This window comes from Aspergillus eucalypticola (assembly GCF_003184535.1).
Source record: "Aspergillus eucalypticola CBS 122712 chromosome Unknown BO83scaffold_21, whole genome shotgun sequence".
Taxonomy (NCBI): domain Eukaryota; kingdom Fungi; phylum Ascomycota; class Eurotiomycetes; order Eurotiales; family Aspergillaceae; genus Aspergillus; species Aspergillus eucalypticola.
This window is the reverse complement of record NW_020290295.1, coordinates 1-25,451: the sequence shown is the minus strand read 5'-3', so window position 1 is coordinate 25,451 and position 25,451 is coordinate 1. Positions and strand designations below refer to the sequence as shown.

At 36.7% G+C, this 25,451-nt stretch overlaps 7 protein-coding genes across 7 annotated transcripts; 2 read left to right on the top strand and 5 right to left on the bottom strand.

Moving 5' to 3' along the window:
• Positions 1-50: 50 nt before the first annotated feature.
• On the bottom strand, positions 51-451 carry BO83DRAFT_92376 (uncharacterized protein). The gene has a single exon (XM_025537708.1). It carries the CDS (start codon positions 340-342, stop codon positions 100-102), a length of 243 nt encoding a protein of 80 aa, XP_025385598.1. The 5' UTR covers positions 343-451; the 3' UTR covers positions 51-99.
• On the bottom strand, positions 231-1,807 carry pxr1 (telomerase inhibitor/ribosome biogenesis protein PXR1). The gene is made up of 3 exons (XM_025528660.1): positions 1,514-1,807; positions 609-1,440; positions 231-550 (listed from the first exon to the last, which is right to left on the bottom strand). Exons 1-3 carry the CDS (start codon positions 1,534-1,536, stop codon positions 530-532), a joined length of 876 nt encoding a protein of 291 aa, XP_025385597.1. The 5' UTR covers positions 1,537-1,807; the 3' UTR covers positions 231-529.
• Positions 1,808-2,392: 585 nt separating this feature from the next.
• Positions 2,393-6,010, top strand: BO83DRAFT_418997 (SacI domain and endonuclease/exonuclease/phosphatase family protein; the record flags this gene model as incomplete). Its single annotated transcript, XM_025534854.1, has 7 exons — positions 2,393-2,723; positions 2,783-2,987; positions 3,036-4,665; positions 4,712-5,011; positions 5,061-5,170; positions 5,220-5,545; positions 5,631-6,010. The coding sequence occupies 7 exons, from the start codon at positions 2,393-2,395 to the stop codon at positions 6,008-6,010; spliced, it is 3,282 nt and encodes a 1,093-aa protein (XP_025385596.1).
• Positions 6,011-6,665: 655 nt separating this feature from the next.
• Positions 6,666-8,730, bottom strand: BO83DRAFT_318552 (uncharacterized protein; the record flags this gene model as incomplete). Its single annotated transcript, XM_025527745.1, has 3 exons — positions 6,666-6,814; positions 6,929-7,241; positions 7,312-8,730. Coding segments are annotated over 3 exons (1,881 nt in total), but the record flags the coding sequence as incomplete, so codon positions are not given.
• Positions 8,731-10,399: 1,669 nt separating this feature from the next.
• BO83DRAFT_429288 (uncharacterized protein) lies at positions 10,400-11,533 on the bottom strand (the record flags this gene model as incomplete). The annotated part of the gene is made up of 4 exons (XM_025535449.1): positions 10,400-10,636; positions 10,696-10,848; positions 10,909-11,115; positions 11,165-11,533. The coding sequence occupies 4 exons, from the start codon at positions 11,531-11,533 to the stop codon at positions 10,400-10,402; spliced, it is 966 nt and encodes a 321-aa protein (XP_025385594.1).
• A 955-nt stretch (positions 11,534-12,488) lies between these two features.
• BO83DRAFT_409921 (putative AP-3 complex subunit delta) lies at positions 12,489-15,928 on the top strand. The gene is made up of 6 exons (XM_025534173.1): positions 12,489-12,663; positions 12,718-12,836; positions 12,889-13,085; positions 13,141-13,524; positions 13,574-13,802; positions 13,874-15,928. The coding sequence occupies exons 1-6, from the start codon at positions 12,572-12,574 to the stop codon at positions 15,892-15,894; spliced, it is 3,042 nt and encodes a 1,013-aa protein (XP_025385593.1). The 5' UTR covers positions 12,489-12,571; the 3' UTR covers positions 15,895-15,928.
• Positions 15,929-16,149: 221 nt separating this feature from the next.
• BO83DRAFT_439263 (RAMP4 family protein) lies at positions 16,150-18,525 on the bottom strand (the record flags this gene model as incomplete). Its single annotated transcript, XM_025536158.1, has 3 exons — positions 16,150-16,259; positions 16,316-16,445; positions 18,511-18,525. 3 exons carry the CDS (start codon positions 18,523-18,525, stop codon positions 16,153-16,155), a joined length of 252 nt encoding a protein of 83 aa, XP_025385592.1.
• Between the last annotated feature and the right edge of the window lie 6,926 nt (positions 18,526-25,451).

Here is a 25,451-nt window from a genome sequence, read left to right as displayed (position 1 = left end):
TTCAAATTGAATTGGCTATCTACTGTGTACTTCATAGTCACCTTCCTTAGCTTTGGTATATTTGTGTCTTTGTAGCTGTTCTAATAGTCTGACAGCATCTCATAGAGAGATGTTCAATTCTATATATGTTGTATATGATTGATTATCAATGAAAAATGAGTACGTCGGGATAAGGGACGGATTGATAATACTCCGTACATAGTATGCGCATGCCATATTCCCGCTCCATCCCTCCCTCCCACTCTCCCTCTCCCGAAAAACCACAAAGAAGAAAAGGCCTGTACCTAGAATATTTAGGCTCTGGTGCAATAAAATTTGCTTGATGCGAACCCTACGCCTCATAATCTATAACGACACAGCACCTGGCCTGAATCACCAAAGACTCCGGTCTACCTAGATGTATTACATGCAAGTATGAGTCGTGTCAAGGGTCGTTATGGACGATTGTAGGAAATGCCGAACCAAACCAGTAAGGAGTATATCTATGTCTATAAGTCTAGGGTATGTCATGAAAGAGATATATACGGCGCTATGATTTGACCATGAATATCTGTAACACATTAGCTTCTGCGATCTGAAAAAACAACATCAAAGTGTTCGGTTCTCACCTCGTTGAGAGACTTCTCGTCCATGAGAGCCGCTTTCTTCTGCGCAATATGTCGGCCTCTAAAAACATGTCTCCCCATCGGACGCCGCTCCCTCGACGGGCCTTTAGAAGCCGTTGAAGAGCTTTCTTCGTCATCCCTTGTGGCTTTACTCTTTTCCTCTGCTGACTTCTTGTTCGTATCTCCGGAGTCGGTGGACTCAGGCCCGTCAGTGTGTTTCCTTTTTCTGTCTTTCTTCTCCCGATGGCTCTTGGATTTCGATTTTTTCTTCTTGATGCTTTGGTGATCGCTTTGATCTCCAAGATTGCTTGAACCCTCAACGCCATCAGAGCTCACTTGATCTTTGTCCGGCGCAGGTAACGGAGCAGAAAGTCTGTCCTCTGGCTTGTCTTTTTCGGTTCCTTGCGGCTCCTTAGTAACAATGGGGGTCATTTTTTCCTGAGCTAGCAAACCGCCACTTATGAATGTGACTGCTTGCCATTTCGTGGCAGCATATCGAGCCAGTTTTACGTTGTCGCGCTTCTGCTGCTCGACCTGCAAATCCGCGTCTGACTTGCCGTTTAGCCGGCCAAGAAGTCCCTTGAATGCATCAAGTCCAGTGGGCTCATTTAAAGGATCACGTTTAGGCCGCGCCCCTAGGCCCAGTGTATCATCCTTCAGGACAACCTTGATGTGAGATGCACTCGCTTGAGTAAACATTTCAGCATGTGCGGCATTGCGTGCCCCCAAGAAGCTCCCGGGTGTCCATCCTTGGGAGCTCAAGATCTTGTGTCCGAAACCGCTTGTTGACCGTGCCCAATTGGTATTATTGGGGTCATGGGAGATTTTGATTTTCCTAGGTCACTGCCTGGTCAGAACACCGCAAAGGTAGATAGTGGAGGACATAGAAATAATCCGTGAAAACATACTTGCGAGGTGCTGCAAGCCCCATTTGCTGCGACAGAGTATGGCAGCGATTTCAAGAATTCAACAACAAAAGAGTGAAAGTGCACTTCGGTTTCCACTGCCCTATTTCACCTTTTGGTAGGTAAATTGGATTCCTAGGATTCTTTGGCCCCTTTTCACGGACTTTTATTCTTCTTTCTATCGCCAAAGATTATGCAAATTTGTGCGGATTCGTAAGATTGAGAGCAAGGATGGTAATTAAGAGGAGTAAAACAGAGAAGTCATGACATTGATAATGATCGAAAAGAAACCTGAAAATTTTCCTCCGACGGCCTACCGTGACCGCTTACTTTATTCGGTGACTGCAGACGGTCTCGACCTGGGGCAAATGGATACTGCGGGGTTCCTCCAAATTCACATCCGCAATTTCTCGAAAAGATTCCGAAGTCACAAGTGTCACTAGGTGTCACTAGGTATCTCTGTCTTCCCAGTTGTTCAGAAGAAAGTCCGTCGAAGTTGCTGTTGGTATTAGTTTACTGAGACTCATGATATGTAGAACAGCATATGGTCTCCTGTAGCCACTGAATTCCGTTCTAGTCAGCTTTCATGGGCAGACACCTGTTGGCTATTGCATCCGTATCAGTATAGATTCTGCGTTACCTGCAATGTAGGCAAGATTCGGTCCTGGAATACCGATGTAGTCTCAATGCAAAGTTTGCATTATCGCTGTACCTCTCACAACACTTCTTGCTAGCCCTCGCTCATGCAAACTAAAGACCGCGCCGCAATGCTGTTAGCAAGAGTGCCAAGCTTTGAGTGCCAACCGAAGCGTTTCCTGCAATCTGGACTTAAGTTGAGCGCTCCATCATGAGGACCGAGGAGGATCCAGTCATATGTTAACAATGTCCGGGCTACGCATTTATACTCAAAATTATCCATATCGTACTATTGCGTTAGCCACATCTGAATACGTACTTATCTTTCGCCATAGCTTGGCAGGAGCGGATGTCAACACTGCGTCTCATCTCAAGACTACGCCGCGCTGCTTGGTTGAATTTGCTCCCCTATCATCTGTGGACCTGAAAGGTTATAGGGTCATTGGTGATGGACATGGGACTCTCGGATTGGTTACACTAGATAATGAGGTTTTTCTGTGCGTGGTCACTGGCTCCTCCAAGGCCGCATCCATCAGGCCTGGGGAGACTGTCCTGAGAATACACAGTGTGGATTTCTGTAAGCCCCCAGTGGTCTCTGTTGGTCACTGTCGTGCAGAAATTGACCTTAAAGAGAAGTCTGCCTAAATCATTCGAAATACGATGACAGAGTTGACTACGAATCGGAGTCCTCCATCGCTGGTCAGGACCTCGACCATGACCTTAACTTTGAGAGCAAAGAGACGAATCCAGACTTTCCCTTCCTAGCTCTAAAGAAGCTTTTAAGTGACGGCAGCTTCTACTACAGCTGTGAGTTCAATCTTACTGATAGATTGCAGGACCGGTGAGTTAACCCCTTCTGTCAAATGGCACCGTAACTGATGAACTCTAGCTCAGACGAAACGGGGATTTTTGACATAGAGTCTCTTGATCGAGACATGCTGTGGAATTCTTACATGATACACCCACTTCTCCTTTTCAGAAATCAGCTGTCTTCGGTTGAAAAGCAGCATCTCGACTCCTCTCAAATTCTGACGTGCGTCATACGGGGATACTGTGGGACATTGACTGTTCCTGCCTCTACTCAACTCTTGCCTGGTACCCGCAAAACGCACCTTCCGTCTTCATTAACAATAATATCGCGCCAGTCGTCTCGGCGTGCTGGTACGAGATTCAATTCACGAGGCATCGATGACGATGGTCACGTCGCCAATTTCGTGGAAACAGAGACCATACTCTGGATTCCACCTGACATTGTTTTCTCCTATGTTCAGGTTCGTGGCTCAGTGCCTATATTCTGGGAGCAGGCCACAGGATTCCTTCCTGGTCAGCAAAAGATCGAGATAACCAGATCTGTTGAGGCAACGAAGCATGCCTTCGATAAACATTTCAGATCTCTTGAACTAAATTATGGAGCAATTCATGTGGTTAACCTTCTCAGTGAATTGAAGCCCGGTGAATATAGTCTCACGACTAGGTTCCGGAACCACTTACAGAATAGCCCACTCAACAAGCATTCATCGGATCACACTCTGCTGCAGGTAACAGAGTTCGATTTCCATGCGGAAGCGCGAGGGCCATTGGGATATGGAGCTAGCGCTCAGATAAGGCAGGAAATCTTCGACTCTTTACAAGGATTCGCATATTTTCAATCCGGCGAAATTGGACCGGTAGCTCTATATGACAAGCACCATGCGTCAAGAAATGCTCCTGTAATCCTGCAACAAGAGGGGGTTTTTAGAACGAATTGTCTGGATTGTCTCGACAGGACTAACCTAGTACAAACAATCATCAGTTCAATGGCGCTTGAAATATTCTTCAGTCAACAAGGAGGAACGATTAGCCCCGATTTGCAACTGCGCCACTCGACTCTCTGGGCAGATAATGGAGATGCGCTATCAAAAATGTACGCTGGAACTGGTGCTCTGAAAAGCTCATTCACAAGACACGGGAAAATGTCCATTGCTGGGGCACTCGCCGATGCGCGCAAAACAGCTACCCGGATCTATGTCAACAACTTCGCGGACAAGGCCCGTCAAAACACAATTGATCTTCTATTGGGACGGTTGACAGACCAAGTTCCAGTACATCTTTACGACCCGATCAATGATCTCGTGTTAGAGGAACTAAGTCAACGCTCTGAGGAATTTTCTTATTCTAAATCTGTCACGGTTTGGACGGGAACATTTAATGTCAATGGGCGCCATGAAGGACCCGATGGTGATTTGAGGGCATGGTTATTCCCAAAGTACGATTCTCAGGCCGAGGACCCCCTGATTTACGCCGTCGGTTTTCAAGAAATCGTCACGTTAAGTCCACAGCAGATAATGTCCACAGACCCTACCACCCGTAAGGCGTGGGAGATTGCAGTACACACCTGCCTCAACAAACGTGCAGATGCCATGGGAACTCCCAAGTATGTCCTCTTGCGAAGTGGCCAACTTGTGGGCTCTGCTTTGATGATATATGCGAGAGAAGATGCTTTAAGCGATATAAAAAATGTTGAGGGAAACGTTAAAAAGGTATGAATCATCAGTACTCTGTGAGGCAGCCAGCTGACCCGCATAGACGGGCCTTTCGGGAATGGCAGGTAATAAAGGAGGCTGTGCCATCCGCTTTGAATATTCTAACACTCGACTTTGCTTCGTTACCGCCCATCTTGCTGCTGGCTTTGCGAACTACGACGAGAGGAATAGAGACTATGAGACTATTCTTCGCGGTCTGAGGTTTTTGAGGAACAGATCAATCGAGGACCATGATGCTGTCATATGGCTAGGGGACTTCAATTATCGCATTGGTCTGAGTAATCAGAAAGCGAGGGAGCTTGTGCAGCAAAAAGATTTTCAGACACTATACGATAATGATCAGGTTTGTGCTTCTCTTGCAAGGCTCGTGGACCTTCATTAACAAAGCCCAGTTGAACTTACAGATGGTGGCGGGTAGGGCTTTCCAATTCTACACGGAAGGGCCTATTAGCTTCCCGCCGACTTACAAATATAATATCGGTAGGAATGACTATGATAACTCGTAAGGGCACCGTTGGCGATATATTCGAAGGTAGCTAACCGCTTATTAGGGAAAAGGCGCGTATTCCCGCATGGTGTGACCGGATTCTTTGGAGAGGAACCAATCTCCGACAAATAAATTATGGCTCTGCAGATCTCCGAATTTCGGATCATCGCCCAGTCTGGGCTGTGTTTACATGCATAATCCATGTTGTCGATGAGGCCCGAAAGAGCAAGATCCAGCAATCCCTATACAAAGAACGACAAAACAATCTCAGGCTCGGTGACATGACGAGTCAGGTACAAAAAGTGGATGGTGAGTTGATAGCTTTTGAGCACATTGCTTCGGAACTTCCACCTGCTAGCTCTGAGCAATATAAATGGTGGTTAAACCATGGTATGTTAGGTTACAGAACCAATATCACGTACTCATCAATCCTTGACCGTTCTTCGGGTTAAATATACTGATCTATATGCTTAAGGCATCCCTGTGAAGTCGCAGTTAGCCCCCCCGGCCAAGGATTATGTGTTAAATATCCATCGGGACTCGAATCCCTTCTTATGTGACGGACCTGCTAATTGGTGTCCTACCCCTCTACTTGCCGAAAGCAACAGCAAGATCAATGCGGAAAATCCTCGATTGCCACCACGGGCCGTTTCCAAGTCCCTGCAGAACAGGGACTCTTCAACAGAAAAGTGGCTCACAGATGACCAATATGTTTTCAAGCAAAAGCGGAGAGACCTGAATTCTCCCAGTGTAAGCATTGAATCTCCGGAAAGAGGACCATTTACGAATACGAAAGACCTTCTTGGGGAGGCCATTAGCGATGACCTAAATTGGAGGCCGCTTACACCCGAGTGACACGTCCTGTGACTTCATTTGTAGGGCTGTGATAGTTAGATATCAGATTACTCGGCGCCCTTCATTGACTTGGTTTGTATTGCATCTAGGCACCTGTAAGGTGGCTTGAAGGAAGATTGAAAGGTCTGGTAAATAGATAGACATGTTATATAACACTCGGTCACAAGCAATACTCTATGGGTATATGTACATGTTCGTATTCGATATAAGAAACATCTGATGGTGGAGTTCAAAAACAATGACATGGATAGCAGGTTACTGCCGAAGTAGACAAGGAAAGAGAAAGATTGGGGGATGGAAGGAGGCATGAAGAAAATGAAGTAAAGAGGTATCATCAGCCAACCCCCAGGGGCATGAGAAACCAATCCCGAATAATCGAGAGGAAAAGCCATGCCCCGACTAAAGCAGACAAGAGTGAAGAAAGCTCGAGATTCACAACACATGTCACACAAAGTACTACTGTATGAGACAATGATCCGGTTAGTATTCCTGAACTTCGTGATGAGCTATGGTGTAATAAATTACACGTACCTCGTGTTAATATCTCCCGAATCTGGATGGAGCTGCTTCCTCAAAAAAAGTCCAGTCCGATCGTATACACATATAGACAGACGAATTTGTGATATGTGAGTACAGACCGTAAACCCGAGAAACTTCACATAACACGGCAAGAGATTCCGTGATAGACTGCTTTAGGCTTTTTTCCCGTTTTTAAAGCCTTGTTTAGGCGCAAACGATTACCACCAACCATCCACAATGCAAGTGGGCCGGGGTCAGAGGCCTTGGTGCGTGATTTTTTGGAACCTATGAAATTAATTAGTGGGACGTATGAGAGCAGAAGAAGCATGTATATGACGATAATCAAAGATTGATTCATTATAACAGAAAATATAAGAGGGGGTTGGTTGGGTTTCGTACCTGCCGGCTCCGGCTTCTTTTTGGGCTCTTCAAGTACAATGACAGCTTCCTCAGAGGGCGCTTCTGGAACCTCGGGAGGGGGCGGCTCTTGAGGAACAGGTTCAGGTGGCGGGGCAGGTTCGGGGGTCTTTGGCTTCTCGGGTATAGGCCACATGTGCATCGTTATAGTCCAGTCGGGCTCAATGACCGTCTCCCAGACCTGGGGAAGAATTATATCACCATTGGGTCCTATCAAGTCATAGTGACCCTCGGCAACGTGAGGTCCGATTATCTCGATATGAAGAAAAGCTTGACGTATAAGTTCTTCCATTCCCTTAATTGATACTGTAGTCAGATATACAATCTTTCAAGACATATAATGAATGGGGCGGGATGTGCATTACCTGCCAAGTGCAGCATAAGTCGAAAGGAAAACTGAATTTTCTTCCTATAGCATCCTTGAACTTTATAGGCTTTTTCTTCTCTGGAGGAGGTGGGCTTGCGGCTGCGGCTGCAGCTGCTGTCGCTGCGGCGACTGCCTCTGCCGCTGCTGCGTTCGCAGCCTCTGTTGCTGCTGCCGCTGCTTCTGCCGCCGCTGCCGCCGCCGCTTCTTCCGCCTCTTGCTTTGCTTTTGCGGCTTCTTCAGCAGCTTTTTGCTCGGCCTCTGCTCTAGCTCGCGCTGCAGCCTCCTCTGTGATCTTCTTTTCATATGCAGCTCGTTCCTCTCTGGCGGCTTGTTCTGCGGCCTCTTGCTCGATTGCGGCTTGTCGAGCAGCTTCCCGGGCTTCACGGGCCTCACGTTCGGTCCTTTCTTCCATTATCAACTTCTCCAACCTTGCGATAGCCTCGTCCTTCACTGTATCAACAGGGGCGGGAGCGGGCGACTCGGGCGACTCGACTTGACTTGGAGAAGGCACGCGTGGATAGGGGTTGAAGTATGGAGGGATCATCCCAGGAACCATTGAATATGGTTCCCGATAAGGGTAATAACCCCCTGAGCCATAAGGGACCAGTTCGTGAGGGCTCAAAGGTGGCCCACCATATGGAGGGGGACCATGAGTCGACATATGAGACATTGCGCGCTGAGGCGGGTTGTTACCCTCTCCTCGGCCATGGGATGCTGTCGGAAGTTGGTGTGCATGATGACCGGAGTGATGCTCGTGAACGAAGAATGGAGGTATAGGAGGGCCATGAGGTTGCTGCAACTGAGCGCCATACCCGTAAACAGGGTGAGGGTACGCCGTCTGCTGGGGGGCTTGACCATTATGGCCTATTCTGACAAGTTGGTCTGATGGAGAGGGGAAACCAGGTGGGTGCATGAACTGCCCGTGGGGCATACCAGGCCCGGTAGGATAAACGTATGACTGCCCAGGTGACGAACTGCGGGCGTAGCCCGGAACTTGAGGCACGGTTGACCAGTATCGTCTTTCTTGTGCTGTGTGACCATAAGGCCCTCCGTACTCATCCGCCGAGTCAGCGCTTTCAGGCGAATCTGGCGAAGGATGTCGGCGAGAACGACGGGTGTACGCGTCCCGTTCCTGAACCATATGTCGTCTTGCTGAGTGTCGGCGGCTTGTGGTCGAGGTCGGGCCACGTATCGTACTGTGAGGGCGAGGATGACGTGACGTCCGGGGCCGTGATGCTGAATCGGACGGCTTTAATTCGTCGGGATACGTGAGATGCGCCCATTCTTCATAAGATTCATTGTAGCCGTGGCTTTCAGAGTCGGAAATTGGAGATACCTGTACTCCAGAGGAGTCCTCCTCATCAGTTATGGAGGAACGGTCTGAACCGTGTGCGCTAGGACCAATGGTAATATTGAACCTGCAGGTAAGTTAGTTGGCGTGACTATCAGGTTTCATTTTGGGATGAGACACACGTCATGATGGATGCCAAGAAGTCCTTGATTCCGTTTCATCACCCTCACTTCTGGAATTCAATTTTTGTACAGGGTAACGCAATGAGTTCAAATCAGCGAAATGAGTGGGATACTTCAAGGTATCCGAAATGCGCCGGAGTTGATTGAACGGCGGCAATCAGGCTCGAGATAAGTTGACTTTTATATGTATTTCACGAGTTGGGTAATTGCAGACTAGCCTGAGTTGTATGAGACGTCCTAACCCTTAATGGCCGAGGGGTATAAAGGTAGTATTCATTGTTTATGTCTGACAGTGGCGAGTACCATCCAAATGAGATTTCCCAGGTGTGCAATTGGACGTGGAATTTAAGGTTGAAATCTAGTGGGATCGGGTGCCCATCAGCTGCGGAGCACAGCAGGACTTCGAGTCTGAGGCCAGGCAACAAAGCAAATAGGAATGAAAGAGGAAGGGAGCGTCTCGCATATAGCGCAACGAGTCCGGAATGAACAGCAGGGAAGCACGAAGCGGGGATGGGACGAAACACCTTGTCACGGGGGAAAATATAACGAACGAAGAATGCAGAGTTGACGGCCCGATTAGATCAACTGTTTGGGCCTACTGGGATTTCGGTAGTGGATCTTCGGGCAAGCCAGACATAAATCGAGGGCAAGTTTTTATTTTAAGATGGCGTCACGGCTATTATTAAGGTATTATTAGGCACTGAGCTGGCAGCCCTCTCTCCCTTCAGGTGCTAGCCAGTCCGCTGCCCAAATGCCCAATCATTTCCATGTCGAATTGAGGTATTGTACTCCGTACTCGGTCTCCACTAATGATACTGGTACGTAGGACTAACAGAGTGAGTGCTACCCACCAGAATGCCAGGCTACTTGCAACAGATCCCCACTTTGTGTCTTTGTGTGTATGTGTCTGTCAGTAACTTCAGTGTACTTTTTGTATCTTTTAAGGTCAGGTGTGTGTATGTAGCTATTACTTAGATACACCTCCAAGAAGTAAATAGTCAAGTCTTCAGGTACAGTGATAGATAAGCAGGGGAAATCAAAATTGCATGCGTCGTCAAGTACGTCAGTGTCGAATGGGAGGTTCGCAAAGACGCCTAGTCAACTCGAATGCCTGGTAACAACTAATTACCGTACCTGCGAGGTGTGACGGCGCGATTCGATCGGCCCTACTACACAGTACTACTAGTCACTACGAAGTATAGACCCATAATTACGAAGGGCAACATTCACACAAAGTACAAGATCAACCCGTTTTACGCGCCCGATGGCATAAGACAAGCTCCACCGGTTTGAATCCAAAGCAATTTCATCGCTGTTATGCCACAGATTCTAGAAGGATCCGCTCTCTAGACACAAACTGAATTAGCAAGAATAAATGCGAATAATGAATAACAACCAGGCAGTAGTGTTAAGAGAGATAGGAAGACATATAGGCCATTTTAGACCTGATGTCAAGCTATTCGCAATGTTTGTAAGAGATATATATGGGAAGAGAAACGTTTACCTATCTATTTGCTCGAGAGCAATGCTTAACTATTGTGGGCTCAACAGCTAACGGAACATTATTGTAATTGCAGAGCGCCACGAGACACCCAATTTACGTGACAGAAAGGCTATAGGGGAGATTTGTCAAGCCGGTGAAGGAGCTCCTTTGCCGCAATGAGCTCGCCTTGGTTATCCTTCCAAGCCTGATGGTCTGAAGAACGGGATCTCACAATCTCATCGAGTCTGCTTCTTGCGAAAAGGGTCAGCTCGTCGAGGAGCTTGTCAGTAAGAGGGCTTGCTTGAGCCGGTGAAGAGTCACGAGAGTGATCCATTAGACGTCTGTTCCTTGACAGTAGGGATGTCGCCTGCTTCAGCGTCAGTCTTGTATTCAACACCAATCAAGGTAAAATATTAGAGGCCCTACTGAGACCAAACCGTAAAATCCCCGCAAATAATCAGTGCAGAGTTCTATGCTGCGAGAGAAATGATGTATCGAAACCTCCAAAAGCTGGGAACATTCCGTTGTTTCAGAAGCACAGGCACCCGAATACAAGATTTCGCCGAGGAACGCATGAATCTAAAGGTGGATTGAGTCAGCTTTCGGCTCACTGCCCTTCCCACGGTCCTATATTCATACATTCCAAGAATTTGGCACAATTAATAAGGCCTCCTCAAGACAGAAAGCTGCTTGTGAGCTCATCCCCTGAGAGTGGTAGAGATCTGCAAGTTCGCACCAAGCCTCCGCATCTGTTGGGACTGCGTCTAGGAGGTTGATGAGACTAGAAATGGCATCCACAGGCCTGGACAGCGAGCGTAGGAGCGCGATCCGACGCTTTAGTACGGGCTTCCTTGTAGATTAGCATCGAGTCTGTTGAGTGGCAGGAAGGACGGACCAGGTTTACGGGGTTTTCGGAAAGCGCGAGGTCATATGTTTGCAAGCATTCTTCAAGTCTGGTAGGATTCTCGGCGACCGCCTCTTCATACATGCCCCTCAATCCTATGATTCTCTCATCAGTCATGCCAAATCGAGCTGCTAGTTGCTCAGTACAAAGTAGCGCAGATTTGTCGTCCCCCGACTGTAGGCATGAAAACAAAAGTTGCTCTACTACACCATAGTTCTCAATCCCTCGTAACGATGAGGGTGCGACCGTTTCCACACTGGAAGACTGACGCTTGAGTATGAGAGGTGCCTTCTGTGCCAGATGGAAAGTGGTTATCAAATTCGAACCATTCGCGAGATGGGGCTCAGGGGTCGTCTGCATGTTATGGAGCCGGCGATGAAGTAGCTAGGACTGTATTAGAGGTACCACGACGTTCCACAGTGACAGTTTCTGATCTTGTTTTTCTGAGAGGAGGATATTTGGGTCAGGATAGAATGCGAATATCCGAGCCAATATCTGTTGATGTGCTAGCCAGAGTTGGGAATGATTTGATTCGACAATGCTGCCAGGTGGTAGTATTCATGTTGTCCAACATTATCGGTCAACCAAGGTATCGCTTTCTTTATGCTGGTAGCTCCCGTGACTAGTACTTAGTAGTTAGGGGCATCAGTACTGTACTGCTTAGTACATGTACGGATGGCCCAACAAACCAATAGGATTCAAGTAGGATTGTTAGTCAGCTGCCAGTCTCCCGTATCCAGTTAATTAGGATGTAGTTAACGTACGTACGGTACGTACGTAGTTCTCATCCTCCCTTGCAGTACTTACTATAAAAGAGTCATCTTTCAAGATTCAGATGGATCACTGATCATAGAAGCCATTTAAATATGAAATACCGAACAGATACATCTAGTCTCTGTAGTAACTTATAGAGTTTTTTTAGTCTTCCATCTACTATTGAATAATACTATTATAGAAGCTTGAATGTTTGGATTTTATGCTTACCATATTTTGCATGATTCGAAGTTCATAAATATAATAGCAATTGGTCATAATATATATGAGATATACACGGAGTACTTCATCTCAATTACTATAAAGATCTTGTGATGGATATAGCTTAATCTAAGAAAGATGTCTTTTGTACTAACTGGGTGGCTGACACAGGCGGGTACTAGCTGAGCATTAGTAACTACATTTTAATTGGTTGATTATCAGCTAACTAACTAACTAACCAACTTGGGCAAGGAGGGACATTACCCGCCGACTGCCCGGTATAGGTATTAGATAACTAGCTACTCCGCAGATACGCGAGTAGGACTCCGTAGTCTGTACTCAAAATTGTATGGCGTGAGCTACTTATGTGACTGCGCCTACCTCGCAGCCCAGTGTCCCATACCAGAATACGTAACCCAACGTATGCAGGTACTAATAGAATCAATCCAACCAACATTAACAAGCCTTACCAAATGCCAGTGGGGTTTGAGCGCCAGTATCAGTTCAGGCACAATGTCAGCACCCATTACTCTGATATCCTTATTGAATGCTAATCCGGGTCAAACCAGGTTTGAAAAATCACTCTATGATCTTATAAAGGGTCTCCGACACCACAAAGGAACAGAGGAAGAATATATACAAGATAGTTTGCGAGAATGCAAGACCGAAATCAGATCACAGGATATGGGTACGTGCGTACATTCATTCAGCTCGGCTTGCTTAAAACTTACTCCTGGTAGACAAAAAGGCCACAGCACTCCTGAAACTAATATACTTGGAGATGTTTGGTTATGACATGTCGTGGGCATCGTTTCATGTTCTGGAGGTCATGTCGTCCGCGAAGTATCTACAGAAACGCGCTGGGTACCTCGGAGCAGTCCAGAGTTTCAGACCAGATACAGAGGTGCTGATGCTTGCAACAAACCTTCTAAAAAAGGTCATAGACTCCCATTCAATAAAGTGGCAACTTTCCGCTGACTAGCATATTATAGGATCTCGTGTCTCACAGTATACCGAATATGTCCCTTCCACTGATCACACTGCCAAACATCGCAACGACATCCCTCTCAATGTCTTTACTTCCAGACGTCTTGTCTCGAATCTCTCACTCCCATTCCGTGGTGCGGAAGAAGGCTATCATATGTCTCTATAGACTGGCTTTAGCTTACCCTGATGCACTCAAATTAGCATGGCCTAAGCTCAAGGAGAGGCTCATGGATGACCAGGAGGACACCAGTGTAACTACGGCTGTGCTCAACGTTGTATGTGAATTAGGGTGGCGGAGGCCTCATGATTTTCTGCCACTTGCTCCAAGATTCTTTGAGCTGCTGGTAGATGGAGGTAATAATTGGATGGCCATCAAAATAATAAAGCTCGTACGTTGGTCCCCATGCTCAGATCATATCACGTTCCTAACAGTCATAGTTTGCGACTTTGACGCCTCTCGAACCGCGATTGATACGAAAGCTGCACCGTCCATTAGTGAACATAATCCAAACGACCACGGCCATGTCATTACTCTATGAGTGCATCAACGGTCTGATTCAGGGTGGTATACTTGACTTCGATGCGGGGATCGAAGAAAAGGATGAAATTGCAAGTCTGTGTGTTGGCAAACTTCGGGGCATGGTAGTTTCTGACTCGGATCCAAACCGTGAGCGCTCCTTCTAAAACACAAACATAAGAATAATTGAACCAGAAGAGAGGCTAACAGAGAAGCACAAGTCAAATATGTGGCGCTCCTGGCCTTCAACAAGATCGTGCTCACATATCCAGGCCTAGTGTCATTGCAACAGGATGTGATAATGCATTGCTTAGATGATGCCGATATATCCATCCGTCTCCAAGCACTTGAGCTTGCAGCAAGAATGGTCACGAGTGATAGCCTACAGTCAATCGTTGGTCGGCTGGTTTCCCAGCTTATGGATTCCCGGCCACTCAAGAAGGGAAGCCACCTTGAACCTGGGGATGGGTACCCCGAATGGGAGAATGATAAGCAGCGAAGTGAATGGACGAATAAGGCGCCACTTATATTGCCGCCAGAATACAGGGCTCAAGTCATACATCGCATTTTAGATATATGCTCCTTTGACAATTACTCAAACCTGACAGACTTCGAATGGTATGTGGACGTGCTGATACGGCTGGTAACCCTTCTCCCGGCAGACAGCGAGGATACCTTTATGACGAATGCTACACATAATGAGCAAGAAACTTTGTCTCAGAGCAACATAACGGACCGAATCGGCTCAGAGATACGGAATATTGCTGTCCGTGTTCGAGATGTTCGAATGGAAGCGACTAGGGCTGCGGAGTCTCTAATTCTTATTGACAATAGGCAGACCCTGTTCTCTGGAGTACCAATGTCGAACAATAGTGCTCTAGGCCCTCTTGCATGGGTCGTTGGGGAGTATGCTCAATACCTCTCGTCGCCTAGACAGACTCTTTACTCGTTAATAGACGTGTCCAACGTTTCATTGCCAGCAAAAACTCTTTCCCTCTACGTCCAAGCTATACCGAAGATATTCACCCAAATCGTTTGCAGCGGTGGTCGAGACTGGAGCTCGAGCAAAAGGAGCGAGGTTGCACTGAATCTGGCCCGAATCATCGACTTCTTGGAAGCCCTGGGGGCACATCCAGATTTGAATGTGCAGGAAAGGGCCATCGAGTTTCTAGAGATTATGCGATTAGCAGCTGACGCCGCACATTCAACGAGTCTAGATACCCACGATATCCCATTTTTGCTATCTTCTGTGATCCCTGGTCTTTTCGATGGCCTCGAGCTAAACCCGGTCTCTGTTAATGCCCAGAAGAAAGTTCAATCGCCAGACGAGCTGCAGTTACACCAGACATTTAATGAAGATCTTTGGGTGCTCTTCAGTCATGAACATGGAAATTCTCACGAGAAAGAGAGTAAACTGCCATTCCACGAATATTATTATAGCCGAGAGACATTTGTCCCGGATAAGCAGGGCATGGACAGCACATCAGATGATTTGCAACTGATGCCGTTTGCGACCACCGGTCTAAATCATCTTGAGGATCAGGCCGCCCTCGTAAGGCGGAAACACTACCGAAAAGAGCGCACTCGAGATGACCCATTCTACATTGGAACCGAAGATGCGTGGACCGCTATATCTGAGCCATCACGCCCCCAATTGCAGATCTCGGACGAAGGCGAGCTAAACATCGACGCCATTCCTATCATTGATCTCAAATTGAGTGAAACGAGGGAACGACACAGCGATCACATGTCTTCTCCCCCGCCTGAAGAGACCCAGTCCACGGCCGGATCACGACTTCGAAGATATCATGTAATCCCGGATGAGATGATCGGACACGAAGAGGAGCTTGGTGTCAAAGACACTAACTCCCTTAACAAATCAAATCGGTCACCGCTTTTAGTGGATTCCAGCGGTTTACAGCGCCTCACATTAGGGGAGGAGGGGGTATCCTCAGGATACACGCGAAGCGTCCCAAGGGCCGAAGATGATGCGGAAATGGCCAAGGCAATGCAGCAAGTGGAAAGGTTCCGACTGGAATTGCAAAGGGAGTCAGAGCGGGTCCATCCAACAGGGGTTCCCTCCGAGGGAACATTGGTCAAAAAGAAGAAACGGGTAAAGAAGACTACGGTCCCTGTTTCTGGGGATAGTGGACAGAAGCATGAACCAGTTCTAGATGGAAATAGTCAGCGCAAGCCGAAGAAGAAAAGGCCCAAGAACCAAAGGGTGGTGACATCTTCTTGAGGATGACTGTCAATCAATATAACTTGAAATAAAGAGGAATAAATTCAGGTAGTCACCATAGTAGTGTCTAATCGAAGTTCCGCACATGCGACCTGCGCTTTTCACGGCATGACAAATAATAAGATACCAAAACGTCGGTAGCACGCAAAACAAGGACGCGCAAAACAAAAGACTCGGTATATCCGTTAGGTGCATCACTATTATCGCCGCCGCTGTTCTTAAAAGCAACTTTAACAGTCTTTACAAGCTTTCATAGTTTCACAGTATTAAGCGGCTGACGCTTGCGACCACGGTGGACCAAAGCTTCGGTACGATCCCTAGAACTTCAAGGAAGATTCCTCCACAGACAACGAACGCGAGAATGGCTGTCCTAAAGTTAGCCTTGGTGACTGAGGTGGCCGTAAAGCAGTTCGCAACATACCCACCCACACAGTGGACACAGGCGACCTTGGAGTCTGCTTTGACTTGACAACTGTCTTGCCTTTACCACGCTTTGCAGATTCCTGCTTCGCGAACCTTTCGTTGGCCTTCCTTTGCTGGGGAGTTTGAGCCTAGGTATTCAGTCAGTATATTGTAGCTCAACGTTTCGAGGAGATCGGGGCTAAATGTACCATGACTGTCTGCCTTGTGTGCACGAAACCAAATGATATAGGACTACTATGCCTGTAAGGGAAGTAGTGGACTCGGTAGTACTATAGACGCATAGAAAGTAACAAGACAATTCTTAGCGACTCCAGAAGTAGATGTCACAGCTGTAGGTGGTTATTAGCTCTACAAAAGGCCACGTTGTACCAAAACACTCCGTATGTGCTGGAAAGTCGACCACATACCTAGCTGAGTAATCCTACCAAGTCATGTGCGAATAGGGGTAGCTCAGCTCCGACAGTGTCACAATTTAGACTATCAAATCAATGCTTAGTTCTGCGTGTACAGAGTGTATGTAAGAGTAATCTACTAATCTGATAACTGGCTACTGTCACAGTGCAAACCCAGAGTACCTAACCGTTCTGCTCAACCTAAATGATCTGTTTAACCTTCTTAACCCTCTCTATTTCTTGACTATCCTATACATGATCTATGATCTTTGTAAACTTCTACCTGCTCCTGATCCTATTTGTAATTCTTTAAGTTATGGTTATTTTATTTATAAATCTAAAGATAACCTAACAAAGTAGCTAGAAGATAAAATTTAAAAGACTTATATTAAAAAGTCTTTTACTAGAAGTGTTAGTTCTATTATCTTATTTATAATTAAAATAGTCAGCTAATCTATATTTTAATATTGAATAATTTTTGTCCGTAAAACTAGTAGTTATATAAAATATTAATTATATTATAATTTTTATAATATTAAATACTTCTGAAGGTTTTATCTAGTATATTAGAAAATATTTTTAAAAAATAATTTAATTATTATAATTAAATCTATACTTGTACTGTAAAAACCTAAGATTAATTAAATATAAAAAAGTATATTTCTTATCTTCCAGTCTGACTAAACTCAAGAGAAAAAACTTAAAATGATTTATTAATTTATTAAAATTATTACCACCTGTAAAATTACTTTAAAAGAATTTAATTAATATTAAAAAAATATATAAAATTATTTAAATTATTATTCTAATAATAAATATATTTATATAAACCCCAGAACCTGTTTTAGTAACTAAGAATACTATAATTGTTTTAATAAAAATATATATATTACTTAATTTTAAACTTTTCATCTCTACTTTATCATGTTAATATTTATTTTAATTCTAATAAATTTAAAAATAATTATATTTATTTTTACTGCTTTACTAACCAGACCTAAAAAAATAAAGATTAATAGTAATTATTATATTATTATTATTATTTATAAGATTAATATTATTAACTACTTTAAAAAAAGATCTTATATTAGAATTTAATTTTTTTATTCAATATTCCAATAAAATATAAACTATAATTTAAAATTTATTATTAAATTAGTTTTCTAAAGCTTCTCTTTAATAGAGAATCTATGAAGTACTATTCTAAAATAATATATAACTATTTAGAAAAAATGCTTTACTAATAATTTTAAATATAATTATAATTTAAATAATTAGATTATAGTAGAAATATTTATTTTATTTTTATAATTATCTTTTTATTGATTAAAAAATTAATAGTAGAAGATGAACAAATCTATAAATTTATAAATTAATATAATAAATCTCTGGTTAGAAAAGTTTATAAAATAAAATAAATATTCCTACTATAATTTAAATTATAATTATATTTAAAATTATTTTGAATTTAAAATCTATTGATTTTATATTATAATTAATTATGTAGTTTTTAGATTCCTGTACCTACCTGTTTTTTTGTTATTCATTCAAATAAAATATTATAAAATGAATATTTGAGATTTTACTTTAGAATTCTTTTATTATATAAATAAATTTAAATAATTATATTCCTCTGATTTTAATAAATAATTAAAATAATAGATTTATTTTAAGTTATTACTAAAGCACTTTCTCCGTAAGGAACTCTTCTAGGGGTGAAAGTTCAAAACAAGACCATAAGGCCAGCATTATCCGCAGATACTCTGCGGACCCCTAGAATCCCCTATATACTCAGGTACACCTGGGGAGTAGGCATCTTGTAAGAATTATCTTCCTTACAAATATTTATATTATAAGAAAAAGGTATTCACAGAAAATTATAAAAAATTAAAAAAATATATTATAAAAAGATAGCCTCTGCAATAATTCAATAAATATTGATTTATAAAAATATTCCAATATTTAAATAGCTTGCAAAGAAAGAAATAATAAGAAATCTATTTTTATAAAAATATTAAATTATAAAAATTTATCTGTAGAATTATTTAAAAAATTTATAAATATTAAATTAAAATAAATAATTCTAAAAAGTCTGTGAAAAAATAAAAATTCCCGCAAGATCAAAGCTTATAAGAAAAAAAATAAATAAATTTTTAAAATAAAAAATTATAAGAATTTATTATAAAAATCTAGAAAATCATGTATTTTATATAAATACAAGCTGAAGCTTTAAATACTTATAAAATTATATGATAATTTTATTATAAGTTATTCTATAAGTAAGAAAATACTGTTATTTATATTATAATAATTCTAGTAAATAAAAATTAAAGAATTTTATATAAAAGTATTACAGAGCTTACAGACCCTATTGAAACAATAATTTATAAAAAATAATAAAGATTATTAGAATTATTATTAGTATTTATAAAATCATAGAAAAAGATAATAATAGATTTTATTATAAATTTATTTATAAATATTAATATTATAAAAGTCTTGTGAGAAATCTTTAATAATATTTTCATAATAATAAATAAATATAATAAAATAACTTATTTTATTCTTTTTGAAAAAATTTTATAAAAGAGAATCTTGTAAGAATAATTTTAAAGATTTTTAATTATATAACATTTTTATAACGAACAATTATTATAGATTATGATAATATATTTATAAAAGGTTTCTATTTTAGTTTTATATATATTCTTATAATAAAATAGGGATTAAGTACAGCTTATTATTTATAATTAAATAATTAAATAAAATAAAAGTTATATATACTTTAAATAAAATAATTAAATAAATCTATTATTATTTATAAATTTTATATATAATAACTTCTCGCAAGTCTCTATCAAGGAGATATTATTTTATATCATATTTATAAAATATTCATAAATAATCAAACTGGATTTCTATAAAAAGAAATTAGATAAAAACAGATATCTTTATAAGAATTAAAAAAATCTAATAACTACTTATAATAATAAAAAAAAAATATTAAAATTATATAAAATAATTCAAGAATTTTATAGTAAATTAAATAATTTAATTATCTGTAAAATATCTTCTGCGGGAACAGACTAGTAAAAAATTAGATTTATAAAATAAAGACTTATATTATATATTAAAAAGAATTAATATATATATTTATAAATTAAAATTAATTACAAATATTTTTCATAATATATTTTATATTTCTTTATTCCATGAATTTTAAAAAATAGAAGAAATAAACTTAGAGAAATAATTTTATAAAAAATCTTATGAATATTATTTAAAGATATTACTTATTTTATGATAAAGAAATCAGATAACAGAGATCTTAATTAAATAAAAAAGTTATTTTAATAAAGAAAATATATAAAAATTTATTATAAATTTATATTATTTATTTAATATAAAGATTAAAAGAATTATCTGATTTTTTATAAATTTTAATTACTAGATATATCTATACTATATATAAATAGAGTATTAACTGTAAGATTAAAAATAAATTATATAATAAAATAAAATATATTTTTTCTTAATTGAAGTTACAAGTCTTGTAGTTAATATATTATATTTTTAATTAGCAGAAGAAAACGCTCTAGCTTAAATTATAAAAACAATTTTATAAAATCAAATATACTTTTCTAATTTTTATAATAAATAATATTTAATATAGAGTATAGAATAAAAAATAAATATTATTATTTAATAATATTTCTAGCTAGAAAAAGACTCTTATTTTTCTTAAAAAAATTAAATAATACAGTTAAATATATTATAAATATTTTAGTAAACTAGAATATCACAAGTAATTTTATAAATTAATATAAAAATTAATTTATAATTTTACTAGCTACAGAACTGACTAGTTTTAAATTAATTTAAAAATATCTACAGAAGATAAAAATAATTTATAAATATAAAAGTTTTTATAATTAAAATTATTAAAATATTATATAAAATATATTATTTTTTATAAATTTTTTCTTAGTAAGAGCTGTGGGCAGTAGATAATGTAATCGGACAACGAACCGCCGGACAACAAACTACCGGTGATCCTCACCGCTTCAAACCTCCACAACACATAATATTCAACCTTGCTTAATTTATTTAAATTTAAAGCTATTCAGACGTATAGAGAGTCTTTCTAGAGATAAAAAACTAGAGCTTACCTGTAAAGTCTTTAATTAAGATTAATTTTCCTCTAAGCAGGTGTGTGCTGCAGTATTTAATATTAAGATAAACACTTTAAAGGAACAGTTAAAAGAAGTCAAATCCTATATTTAAAAAAAGATAAATCTATAAAAGTTATCTAATAATAATAAATTAGTATTAAAGTGCAGGATTCCTTAATTAAACTTATAAGACTATTTACTTATTATTATAAAAGTATAATATCTTGCAGAGATCCTTCTATCTTCATAATTAAAGTCAGAAAATAAAAACAATACTTATATCAGTAATTACTGGATTAATTAATTCATTTAATATTATCAGACTGAATTGAAGTCGAAATACACTCAATACTTTAATTATATATATAAAATACAAGGATTCCAGTATTATAAGTTAATAATTTAAATTAGTCAAGAATACTGTACAAAAATATAGAATTTTTAAATATGATACTTATAATATAGGTGAAATAGGATTTTAAATGGAAATAACTTTAACTATAAAAATTATCTGTAGTACTGAATTTTATAAAACTAATATAAGATTTATATAATCTGGAAATTATAAATAGATTATCTTAATTATTATAATTAGTATAATAGAAATTATACTACCTCTGTATATTATCTTTGCAGGCAAGATATAGCAGGAGAAGTAGTTTAAAGTTATTTTTAATAATTAATAAATTAGTATTAATAATAATAGATAAATAAATAATAATCTTGTTTTTAACTAGCTTTAATACTTTGATATATATATAATTTTAAAAATAGTGGGTCAGTATTATTTTCTTATTCTAAATGGCCACGGAAGTCATTCAACTGTTAAATTTAATTAATTTTATAAAAATAGATTAATTATTTCTTTATATATATTATCTTATTTATTTTATAAATTTTAATTACTTGATATTACTTATTTTGCACCACTAAAGACCCTGTACAGCTGTTAAATTAAAGATACAGCTGATAAAGATATTTATTATATATAAAAAGAAGAGTTTTTATATTATTTTAAAAAAATTTATTTTAAAATTTTTAATATAATAAATATAAAATAAAGTTTCACTGTAACAGGTCTTCTGTTATATAATCTAGAAAGAATACTTTAAAATCTTAAAATATTAAATTAAAATTAAATATTTTTTTTATTTCTAATATTATTATTTAATTAATTTATATATTTTAGAAAAACGCTATTGACTCTTTATCAACTGAGTCACTAAAAGGAAGAGATTAAAATATTATAAAAAATAGAATTATCATTGCTTATTACTAAGTAAATACTTGAAAAGGTATATAAAGAAGTAGAAATAATAATATAGAATATTATATTACTTTAACAAGAGTTAAATTAACTTCGTGCAGTAAATTAATATAAAAAGAATAAGAGAAAGATTTCAAAGTATTTTTTATAAAAAGAAGATACTTTAAATAATTATATTATATATTAGATTACTTAAAAAAAAGATGATAAAGCTATATAAATACAGGTTATATAAAATACTTAATACTAGTTATCTCGCTGCAGTAATTATCATAGAGAAGGCCATAATTAATTTAAATATCTAGATAAAGTTAATATTTAATTAAATTTTATATATTTTATTTATATAGTGTTGAATTGCTTTATTTTAAATTAATTGTTGTATCTTAGTGGGCGGAGGCGGCCAACTGCTGGCGGTTTGTTGTCCCAGCGGTTCGTTGTCCGATTACGTTATGTTAAGGGTGGCGTGGGAGACATGATAAGTTCAATGGTATGTGCAAACACTAGCTATTGTACTGCTTAGAACTGATTGCTGCCCTCCTGCAGTGTTGGGAGAGGCCAGCAAGGTATAATATAAAAGTAAATTATATAATCTTATTTATTCTATATAATCCGCGACTGTGTGTTACTCATATAATCTAGTAGTTTATAATAAATCCAGTAGCTCTACTTTAATATTATTCTTTTTTTTAGAGACTGTATTTCTACAGTTATAAAAGAATTTATATAGCTTTATATATTTTTTAATTAGAAAGTTAGAATGTTGTAAAAATCTGATTAATCAAGATATTCTAATTATAATCTTTTTTATTATTAATATATAATATATTTGAATATATAATATGCTCTTCTATTCCAGGATTCCATATGTAGAAGTAATACTGCACGCGTATATTTTATAATAGATTAATATAAAACAGTGAATATAATCTTATAATTATATTTTAATAAATAAGAACTTACCTGTAAATAACTTTATTATTTATTATATTTAATTTATAATAGTAGATTATAAAAGATTAAAAATTTTTTTTATTTTTTTTTATAAATCTTTTCTTTTTTTTATAATATATTACTATACTAGCTTATTTATTTAATAGCAGTAATTTCTAATATTTTTTTATATTATTTATATTCTCTTATATAAAAATAGCTTATTTATATATTTTTCTTTATTATTTTATAAAAATAATTATTTAATATGTTTTCCTTGCTATTCTGCATGGGTGGTAATTTATATAGTAAAAGTACATATTCTGTACTTTATATAAAAAATAACTATATTATATAAATTATAAGATTATATATAATTTAATTATATATTATATATATTTTTATATTAAGTTATTGATTTCCTTTTCCCCTTTTAGAAGTATATAGCCAGGTGTATAATTATTTATTAAAAAATTAATGAAAAAATTTAATAAAGATAATTTTTTTTTTATATCTTATATATTATTTATATTTATATTATTACTTATACTGCTGTTACTGCTGCTGTTAATATTTTTATTATTACTAATATTATATTTATTTTTATTACTGTATTTATTTTATCTGCTATAATTATTTTTTTTATTATATTTATTTTATTTATTACATTTATTATTATTATAATTATCTTTTCTTCTCCCGTGTGCTGCAGTTATTTTATATATTTCTAATACTATTAATATTTTATTTTTATAAAAGCTTACTTTAATAGTATTTTCTATTATATAATTTTTATTAAATATATTAAATATAATTAATACTCGGTAAGTTACTATCTTTATATATTAATAAATAATTTTCTTATATTAAATATATTAGATATAAATTCTAGTTAATTTATATAATAAATTTCTAGTAAGTATTACTACTTGGCAGCTATTATTATAAAAATTTATTATTATTATTAAATAAAGTCTAGTAATATCTTATATTAAATTATATTTAAAATAATAGTAATAATTTTTTAGTATTTAATCTGCTAGTCCCGGGAATCCGGCTGCAGAAATAAAAAAAATATATAATTTATTATTCTTATTTTTTTTATTTATATTATATTTAAAGTGCTTTGTTCAGGTATATATAATAATATAAAAATAATATAAAAGTATAAGTTAATTAATTTATATAATATCAATTACTTTATTTATTTAATATTTATATATAATTAAATAAATAATTAAATATATTTTAATATTCTTTTTTATTTTTCTTTTATAATTAAATAATTATTAAATAATAATTAATTATATATATAAATATATTATATTCCTTTGTAATACATGATTATTAGTAAAAAGTATATAATGATAAATTATTTATATTATTTTTATTAATAATTAAATACTGCTCTTTATTTTAATTAAAATAGTTAATTTTAATAAATTTATATATTTTTAATATTTATAATAAGCTTCTAGATATCTTTTTTAAAATTATAATTTTATTATTATATTAAAAATCTTTTTCAGATCTTTTTAATTTTATATATAAGAATCCTGTTTATAAGCTAATTCTGATATTTATTAATTAATATTAAAGATAATTAATAGAGCTTATTTAAAAATAATAAGATTTTAAGAATAAAATATAAAAAATTAAATATAAATTTTTATATTTTAATAATAATTATAATTTATATAATTATGATTTCTAGATATTAATTACTAAAAATAATTTAATTTATCAATAATTAAGTTTTATATTTAAATAAATAATTATAATATTCTTAATTTATATTAAAATTTTTATTTAATCTGGAGAATTTTTTTTATATTTATAATTATATTATATTATTATTATTTTTTTATTTTATTTAGTAAGATCTTGAATATTTTTTTAATTTTAATAAAAATATTTATTTATTTTTTTATTATTAATATCTTGCTGGGGGGAGATTCTTGATTTATATTAATTTATAATTAAAGAATAAAGTTTATTAGTATTTTATAAAATATAATTGTATATAATACTACAGATTATATTATTATAAATTACTTAGATTTACAGTAATTATTAAATCTAGTTATTCTGAAAGAAATTTAAATAAACTTATAAATAATATTTAAAAATTTAATTTTAATACTCTATTTATCTATCTATTTAAGAATAATATATTATTAATAATTTTCTATAAATACTTATATAATAATATAAAATTATTTAATATTTATTTATAAAGATAATTTTCTAATTAATTATTAATTCTTTTATATTTCTGAGAATAAATATAATTATATTTTATATATTAATTTATATTTTATAAAGCTGTAATATTCTTCCAGTATAATAAATAAAATATAAATTTAATAT